The sequence below is a fragment of the Gavia stellata genome, chromosome 21, assembly GCF_030936135.1.
Source record: "Gavia stellata isolate bGavSte3 chromosome 21, bGavSte3.hap2, whole genome shotgun sequence".
Classification (NCBI taxonomy): Eukaryota; Metazoa; Chordata; class Aves; order Gaviiformes; family Gaviidae; genus Gavia; species Gavia stellata.
In genome coordinates this window covers 16858993-16868570 of record NC_082614.1, presented here as the reverse complement: position 1 = coordinate 16868570, position 9578 = coordinate 16858993, and the positions used below count along the sequence as shown (strand labels likewise).

The window sequence follows — 9578 nt, the reverse complement described above, 5'->3', positions numbered from 1 at the left end:
TTTGGGACAGATCGCCTCCGGGCAGGTAGCCACAGGAAAGCTCTAACTGCATCCCCACCTCTGACCGTGCTCGGTCCCTCCTCGAGACACTCCTCAGCTGCAGCGATCCCCGCGCCGCCAGCAGCACGGCGAGGCGCGGGCGGGCAAAACCCGGGAGCCGCGCCGGGCCCCGAGAGACCCGCGCCCTCGCCCAGGCCGGGCCGGGCCGGGCCCGGCCGCGCCCAGCCCAGGCGAGCCGAGCCGAGCCGAGCCGAGCCGAGCCGAGGCAGGCCGGCCCGGACCGAGGGCCCCGCGCTCCCAGGCGCCCCGCGAGCCCCGGCGACGCCGCCCCTCTGCCACGCACTGACATCTCCCCCACCCCCGCATCTGATGCAATTCATTTCCCCCCTTGCTTTCAGGCGCAGGCCAATCACAGGCTAGCCTGGGCGCATCGTCATGCCGTTCGAGCCAATGAGGAAGAGCCACGATGGTAGAAAGCCGGGCGGGGCCGCAGCGAGCCCAGTCGGCCGCGAGTGGCGGTGCCGGGCAGCGTGCCGCCTGCTGTTCTGTCCGCGCTGGCCATGGCCGCGCTGCCCGGTGCCGCGGCCCCCCGGCTGCTCCTTATCCCCAGCAAAGCGGCCGAGCCACCCGGCCCCGCAGCCGGCCGGCACCTTTCCGTTGTCCTGCCGGCGGGAGCCGCCGCCAGTCCCTCGGGCCTGGAGGCCCCGCAGCCGGCCCGCAAGCGGCAGCGGCTCACCCATCTGAGCCCGGAGGAGAAGGCGCTGCGCAGGTGAGTGGGGCCCGGCCGCGGGGACTGGCCGCGGGGACCGGCCGCGGGGGCCCCGCCGCGCTGACGGCCGCCCTACCCCGTAGGAAGCTGAAGAACCGCGTGGCGGCCCAGAGCGCCCGGGACAGGAAGAAGGCGCGGATGACGGAGCTGGAGCAGCAGGTGGTGGAGCTGGAGGAGGAGGTAAGGGGCCGGGTGGGCCCGTGGGGCGGGGGGCGGCCGTAGCCGGCGCTGCGGCCTCCCTGCCTCACGGCTCTCTGCAGAACCAGAAGCTGCTGCTGGAAAACCAGCTCCTGCGGGAGAAGACGTGTAACCTTGCTCTGGAGAACCAGGAGCTTCGCTGCCGCCTGGGTTTAGATGCTCTGAAGACGGAAGAGGAGAGCGAGTCCAAGGTGAGCCTTCTGCTGCGCCTGGTGGCTTTTCTCCCTCGGCAGAACCTGCCAAGAGCTGCCCAAGAGGTAACTGCGTGGCAGTGGGCGGGGAGGAATAGCGCCGGTGCTGAGAGCTCTCAGGCTGAAACTGCCGTGCTGTGGAGAGGGATTCTTCGTGTGCCAGAAACACTGTTGTCCTCGAAATAGAGGCTTTCCCACTGACTGAACAGATGCCAAGTCTGAAGTGGGTGCTGCTGGTAGTGTGGGAGGTAGCAAGCTGTCTAGTTCCAAGCTGTTTTAAGATTATTTCATCTGCTCTTCTAAACTGTGTTCTAGAAATGACGTAGTAGTTGTTACAGTCACATATGCCTGTCCTGAAAGAGTGGGGGGGTATACTGGAGGGGGTCAGGCTCTCATTTAAAGTGGCAACCAAAATAAATCTGCAAATATGTGGAAGTTTGAGCCAGCTTTGGAAGTGGTCTTACCTTCAGGTTCTTAATGCACAAGCAAGTGAAGAATCTAATTTGGATACCTTTGCAGGAGGAGCATGATCTTCAGGATTATGTACTGTACTGTCTGCCAGAACACTTGTGGTGACTGATTGGATTTTTTTTTGTTGGCACAGCTTGTGAAGGAATTGCAGGTGGATGAGATTAGATTGGTGACCGGGTCCGCTGAGTCCGCAGCACTCAGACTACGTGTTCCTCTGCAGCAGGTGCAGGCCCAGCAGTCACTATTTCTGATAACTTCCACATGGATTCTGATGGCAGTGACTCTTCAGACTCAGAGGTGAGCATCCACTCCTATCCAAAATGCCCATGAAATTCAGAACCACTGTAGATTTAAGACTAGTGTTGTAACTTCTTGATGGAAAGTCATCAAGTGACTTTACATAGTTGGCTTGTTTTACAAGTCTTGGAATGCCATACCTTTGGCTCAAAACAGCTGTGTTAGGCTGTATCCAGTGACTACAGGAGTTCATGCAACTTGTTCAAGTCCAGTTGCTATAAAATCTTAAAGGATATTGCCTGAAACAGTCGCTCAGCTCTTGCAGCAAAAGTGTACAAATACCAAAAGCATACTGTGCTTTTGCTGTTGTTGAAAACAAACTTGATCATTTTGCTCATGTGATGGCACTTAGCAAAGTTGTTCAAACTTAAAGCCTGTCCCTTATGAATGACTTCCAGAATTGTAAGGACAGGCATGTTTCACCTTTTTGAAAAACAAAATGAAAACCCACAAAAAACAACCCCTGAAGAAAACAAACCCCCCATCTTTGGTTGTGGGCAGGTCTGCCTAAGCCAGGTTCTGGTACTTGCTCTGTGGAGCCAGCAGGTATTGTGGTGTTTGTACCTGACAGGTCCAAGATCCTGAGGAGTTTCTAATAGAGACAGTGAATATCAAATGCCTGTAGAATTCTATGTGGATTGCCAGTACCCTTACAAAAAAGTTAAAGAATTTCTGAAAAATAAGTAATTGCTTTAACTGTCTGTTCTGATAGTGGTGTTCTTGGTAAAACTCATAGTTCTACAATCACATTTAGGATATTTTAACTTCCAGATGAGGGTTAATAGATGACACAACTGATGTTTTGCTGTAACAGTAGGAGGCTGTCTTTCTAAAACAGTATTTTGTTCTGTAGTCTGATCTCCTGTTGGGCTTTCTGGACAGTCTGGACCCAGAGATGTTTCTCAAATATGCTGATTCAGAGTCAACATGCCTGGAAAAGCTGGAGGAAGAGATCTGTGGAGAAACAAATTCCATACCAACCTCCCCCTCTCCCTCTTTGGGGTCCCCATCAGCTAAGCTGGAGGCCATTAATGAACTGATAAGGTTTGATCATGTGTACACAAAGCCTCTAATGCTGGAGATGCCTGTTAAAATGGGCAACCAAACCAATATGCTAGTGAAAATTGAGGAAGTATCTCTCTCTCCATCTGAAGACAAAGCTATCCCTGAGGTCCCAGTATCTGTGAAAGAGGAACCTGTAGACAGCTTCATGCCTGAACTGGGCATTTCTCATCTGCTTTCCTCACATCGTAGCCTTGCAGCCTCAAGCTACCTGCTGGATGCCTGTAGTGACTCTGGATATGAAGGATCCCTGTCGCCCTTCAGTGACATGTCCTCTCCACTTGACACTGACCATGCTTGGGAGGATAGCTTTGCCAATGAACTCTTTCCCCAATTGATCAGTGTCTAACCCAGTAGTGTTAACTCCCCTTGGATAACTATCCTGGCAGGGTAACAGGATATGCCCCTTTGGGGTGTGGGTGGGAAATCAAGTGTATTCAGAAAAGTGTTGCTCATTTCTACCCATGCTAGTAGATGGAGTGATGGCCAATGCATTTCTCCTGATACAAAAAAGCCTAGGGTGTCCTGTCCTGCTCTCCCCACCCCCCCCAACCCCATCAGTGTTGGCTTATGAGGGAGGAAAGCTTCCTTCTCGGTAACTTGCCAATTCTATGTGAACCTGAAAATGTTCATTTTATTTTCCATTTAAAATAATTTTAACACCAAAAACTGCGGTGGGATATTCATGTATATCCAACTGGGATAAAACTAAATAATCTGTACATCTTAACAGATTTACTATGTAAATGCTTGTTTTCCATTTGCTATGTAGAGTTCCTTTCTCCATTTAGTATTTAAATGTGTTGGTGCAATTAAAGTGCAATGCAGCTTACTCACCTTTTTTTGCCTTGGATCTCAGTGGGGAGGGAAGAGTATCTGGGCCTTGCAGAATTTGAAACTCTTGAAATTTTAAGAGGTTAGGTCTCTCAGTGTCTCGTCCTTATACCACCCTTATGCACTAATCCAGCAGCACGTGTATGTAGCTGGATGCTTTAGCAACGTCTTTCTGAGAGCACTTGATGTTGCAAACTGTTCAAGGTAAATGGGTTTGTATGATGGCCAGAGCAGAATCTGCAGCCTGAATAGGGAATGCAGGTGGCAGTAGCTTGATGTCTGAATAAAATCACTGTTGAGATCTTCCTGTTGGCAATTAATGCCATTCGAAATGCTCAGTCTGAGTGAAGGTGGGTGCGTTTCAATGCTCAGTCTGAGTGAAGGTGGGTGCGTTTCAAGTAGTGTGTCTAGTGTTTGTGAAACAGTGTGAAACATTCACAGGGTGAAAAAGGTGCAGATTCCGTGTTAACCACAGGAGTTCCTGAAGCATAAAATCAACTTTGCATGAACTAATTGTAAATACCACAGTAGGACTCTTTTTGTTGTCCTCATCCATTTGGTCCAATATCACAGTATAAAGAACACTTGAAGTGACAGAAGAAACTGAAATTTTATTCTGCAAGTGAGAGCTGTTCTGGGTGTTTGCACAGCTGTTCTTGGTTTAAGTCTTGCACTGAATTGTGACAAAACTCACTTGAGGTGGGGGAGGGAAGGTAAGGAAATGGATGGGACAGGAGGGTATTGGTCACTAACATTCAAGGTGACAGGACTGCTTTGGATTACAAACTTGAATAACCTAGCTTGTTGTAATAAAGCATTCTATCTGAATATTGGATAGCAATAAAAACTACAGCTGTGCAATAGACCAGAAACTTAGATTTAAAAGAAATTAATCTTTTTAAGTAGTCTGAGAATAAGTTGCTTTACTTTCAAGCTGGAAAATAGGGATCACTGCAAGAGGACCCTTGGGACCTAATGTATGTTGTGAGTCCAAAAAGCAAATGGACAAGTGAGAATTTGAGCCATAGTTTTGCATTACTTTGTCAGTATTATTGGAACTTCATATGAAATTAAAGAATTGAATACAGCAGAAATAATGTAAGGAAGGTTTCATTCCTTTAAAACTCAGCTCTACATTTTCTAACCTAAAAGTCAAAGACACATAGCTTACAGGGATAAATATGTAGTAGTTGGCAAGTAGCACCTGTAAAAGGACTGATACTTCACATGCATTCCTCAGGGCTGTAGGAAGGTTGAGAGTAGCACACCAGATGTGCAGCCCATTCCACTGTTCTTGTGGCCATTTTCCTGTTCTCACACAGACAACATCTGGCCTTTAAGAGGTAGTGCAATAGAAGACTAAACTAATCGATGGAACTGTGTCTCTGTTTGGTGCTGTGGTACTTCTAGGCAATGTGTGTTCTTGTGAATTCAACGTTCAAGACTGAGTCATTGTAGACATAGCCTGTTCCTGTATGAGGCTCTTGCTCATTTTTGCTTCTTGAGGAGATGATTCCGATTGTAGATGCAGTGGAATTTTTGGTGATATATGCTATCTCCCTTAAGATATCTCAGGTTATCAAGGATGTTTCTCAGTCCATTTTCACTTGTGTGATGTTTAGCATTAGAATTGCATTTTCTGTGCACCTAGACAAGCTACTGTGACTAAACCAAGAACTTCTTAAGCATGACAATTGATAACCAACCATTTCAATAGCTACTCAAGGCATTTGCCAAAAGACATTGAAATCAACTATATAAAGTTAATACTTTTGCTGCCTGAACATCTTTTTTAATCTGTTCTGCCCTTGTTAATGTATTTGGGAAGAGTGAATAGAGGTAAGAGGTCTTGCCATACATTATGGGTTGATTTAAATACACAATACATTTTTTTGCTATTAAAAATACTGTAAGGACACATCTTTGTGTTGTTTTGGGTTAGTTGTGTTTTAGTTTAACTAATGCAGCAAGAAATGGTGGCACAGCAAAAAGGCTTCACTGAGCATTCAAGAACCTGCCTGGAAAACCTTAACATCCATCTGTGTGTGTTTGTGTCCTGTTTCCCCCCGTCCTCGTTTTCCATTTGGGCTATCTTCACCAAAGAATGTCTCTTTAGCCTTTTATGTTTAAAAGTGTAGAAATGCTGTCATTTCCTTAAGAAATTTGGGGGGGGGGGGGGGGGGGGAAAGAAGGTCAAAATCAAAGGAAGTAAAGAGTAGCTTAAAGCTCACAGACTGTAACACCTGATATCTACACAATTGTGGGTGTTTTGTTTTTTTTTTTTCCCCCAGCTGTGCTTAAGGCAGGTGGGTTTTTTTCCCTGCTAGCTCAGGTTAAGACATAGCAACATTAACTGACAGGATGAGGAAGAGTGGAGGTCGAGAGTTAATCTGAACTCTTTTGGCAAACTGCTTAGGAGATAAACTTCCTATACTGGTTGCAACATGTTTCTTGGGGAAAATGTGGCCTTTGTTTTCAATGAATAAAGAAGTAGTTTGCAATTCTTACATTAAGCTCTTGATGTGCCATTACGAAGGCACCGCCCAGTGTTGTCATAACACATGTTGTCATAACTAAATCCAAAGACTCAACAAGAGAAATTCAGCTCAAACAAACTGAAGTAGGGTAATCTTTTACCGAATTATAGAGGGGCACAGAAAAACAAAGCTGCCTTTAAAAAAAAAAAAAAACAAAACTCACCCCAAAACAACTGAAAAAGCTGTCTTGGCAGGAAAGGGCTGTAGGCAACTCTAAGCTGTTGTGGTTTTCTTTAATACAAAAGTTGGTGGAAAAACTGAAGGACCTGCTACTACTGACATGTCTGACAGACACCAAAGTCCAAGAGCTTTACATGAATGGTACACTGAGAGAAAGATGAATACATACAAGACATAGCCATCCTAAGTAAAAAATCCTGTACCAATTATCAGCCTCACCTGTGCTTAAGCCTGAAGCGAGATAACCACCAGAAAATCCAACATTGTAAAGGACTGCTTCAGACAACATTCAGAATAAGAACAAAAAGTTATATCTCTAGTTTTACTTTCTTTTGCTCTTAAGCCAGCCAAACTACAGTTCTCAGCTGCTGGGCAAGCTTCTGCTCCAGTAATTATTCTGAGCCAGTGGTATAAGAAAGATCAGTGCTCACAACTTTGAGATTTTTAAATTGCTTTGAGTCATTAATGTAGTTAGTGGTGGTTTGAACCAGCATCTTGAGTAAAGTATAGTTTGATAGCTGCACATGTAAGCTTTTTGGGTCTCCTGTGAACTGAATTCAACTTGAGAGCCTGCCCTAGAACAGCCAAGTGCTTTGAAGGAAAGGCTGCTACCGCAGCAGGGGGAGGAAGCAGCGGTGGTGTAGATCCCCTTTTCTCCACTGTAATTGCAGCAGCTACCAATTGTCACTTTGAAGTAGAGCACTGCAGTCCTCAGAATCATCCTTGTGCTACCACAGATAGAATGAGGCAAAAGGAGAAGAGTGGACGGGGTGTGTGGTATGGAACAGAAAGCTACTGTCTTCTGCTTGAGGAGTAACTCCCCTGCAGCATGTCCTGCTGCTGCTCTAGCCCACAGGAAAAGCAACTTACGTCCTGTGGCCCGAAACACCTCAACGTGGAGACTGAAAGCACTTCACTGGTGCTGCATCTCTCTGTCCTGCTCTTCTCTCCTGCAACAAGCTGCTCTGAAAGGCTGGAAGACCTGTCATTTTGCCACCCCTCTGCCTTCCTCCAAAGCTGCCTGCGTGACGTGGCTCTACCCAAGCAGCTCGTATCAGTGCCTGTGGCCACCACCCAGCCCCATCCATCTCTGGAGGGCTAGACCTGTGCTGCTCGGCCATTGCAGCACCATTTGTGAACATGTAGTGAATGAACTGTGAAGGTGATGCAAGATGAAGTGGAACAGATAATCCTCAACACTGCCTATTGACAATTGCTTCCATACTCTGATTACTGAGTCACTTCCCAGGTGCGATTTACCAATTCAAATGCAGGCAACACGGCCACCCTGTGACCTTGTGTAACGCCGCATACTTGGTGGGCACCGACAGCTACTGCCCACTTCCCATGGCGCATCATTTAACTGACCTCACAGTTGGACGTTCTGTGTCTCAATGAGCAACAGATTTTTTAATGTCTAAAAAAATTCAAGGAGATTTCTGTTACGGTCACATTGCCATCATATTTGGAAATGGGCTCTGTTTAACATGTTCATACCCAAACCTTGCGAAGCACAGTAGACAAAAATGTTCAATGAAGTAATATTTACACAGTTTTGCTTCCCTTTTTCAACTGTACAGCTACAGATATTGCCTGGCATGCTTTAGCCTGACCTACTGGCAGCATTAGGTTGCAAGACAAGCTACTAATATTTATTGAGATCTCTTCCACTAAAAGCACACAAATTGTTCTCGTTGGGCATCTGGAAGCCTAGTAGCAGTCAGAATTTCACTTAGCGCTAGTATTTTTTACTAGAACCAAGTCCACTTAGATGCTACCAAGGCAGGAAGAGGTTTGTTTTTTTAAAAATATATATTTATATAGTATATCAATGTCCACAGGGTGCAAATTTAAACTGTCAGCAGAGGATCTTCATCTGAGATCTTCCTGTAGATGAGAGATGCTAAGTTAAACTAAACCCAGGCATAGCTGCGGCAGCAGAGGGAAGAGTAACACATGCATAGAGCAGCAGATTTCACCTTTGCAGTATGCTTCCTTAAGAGGACCGCTTTCTGATTGCTCTGACTTCTGTTTTGGAGTCCTACTTGCCTCACAACAAGCACAGATCCAGATGCGGTGGTTCACATGTATGTGACATCTGCATTTGATTAAATAAATCATCTGTGATGGAAGCCACACATCTGCTCTAGCTAACTGATAGAAAACACAGGCTCTGGAAGAATTACAAATCCAGTTCCAAGTCCATGCCAAAATAAATTCTGTCCCTCTCCACAAGGTTGGCTCTGTAACTGACATACTCCTCCCATCTCTACAACCTCCCAGCCACATCCCCAAGGAGACTTTCAGCCAGCCAAGAGAACCTTACACAATCCTCAATGGGTTGGGTTTTACACTATTCTTTTCCTCTCTCCAACTCTGCATTTGAGAAGTATTTAAGTCATGTCTAAATCCACAGTACAATTTAAGCAAGTCAATGTTTGACTCAGCCTAGAAACCTCAGGGGGTTTTATTATTATTTTTTAATACAAATCTGAAGTGCTATTTTTCCTTCATTTTGAAAGCGAATGTAATACAGGTCTAGCTCTCCCATCTTTATCCTTCAACTGCTTGAAAAACTCTTGAACAGAAGATGTTAAACAAAAGATCAAAGTGTAACGTTCCAATAAAATAATTCTTAAGATTTTAATTTGTTTTAAAACTCTCCTCAAACATTTCTTGATTTTGCACAGAACTGAACAAGCTAGGCATTCTTAATTTTAGTCTGAAATAAAACGAAAGATCTGAAAACACAAGCTATAGCAACACCTTTTGGTACCCCTTTGCTTTGTTAAAGTGGCCTTTGGGTCATGGCAGATTTACAGCAACTCTTCCTTTCTGGCAGTTTCAGGTTTATTCTACCCTGCTGTTGCCCCACCCTGTCCTGTTGAACACCGTGGAGGAAAGAAGTGATAAGCCCTTGGGACTATGTAGTTAATTTAAAAATCTTCTTAGGCCGGAAGAGTATTTTACCCTCCAGCTGAAGGACGGGACACATGCTCTCAAGGTTTTCACTTTTATTAGGAATGAAACACAGCCATC

The 9578-nt window shown here is 45.9% G+C and overlaps 1 protein-coding gene across 1 annotated transcript; it reads left to right on the top strand.

Annotated features, from left to right (window-relative positions):
- The first annotated feature begins 560 nt into the window (after nt 1-560).
- Nucleotides 561-3824, top strand: XBP1 (X-box binding protein 1). The gene is given in 6 exon segments (XM_059827755.1): nt 561-769; nt 853-949; nt 1030-1158; nt 1781-1840; nt 1843-1926; nt 2780-3824. Coding segments are annotated over 6 exon segments (1137 nt in total). The 3' UTR covers nt 3338-3824.
- The last annotated feature ends 5754 nt before the right edge of the window (nt 3825-9578 follow it).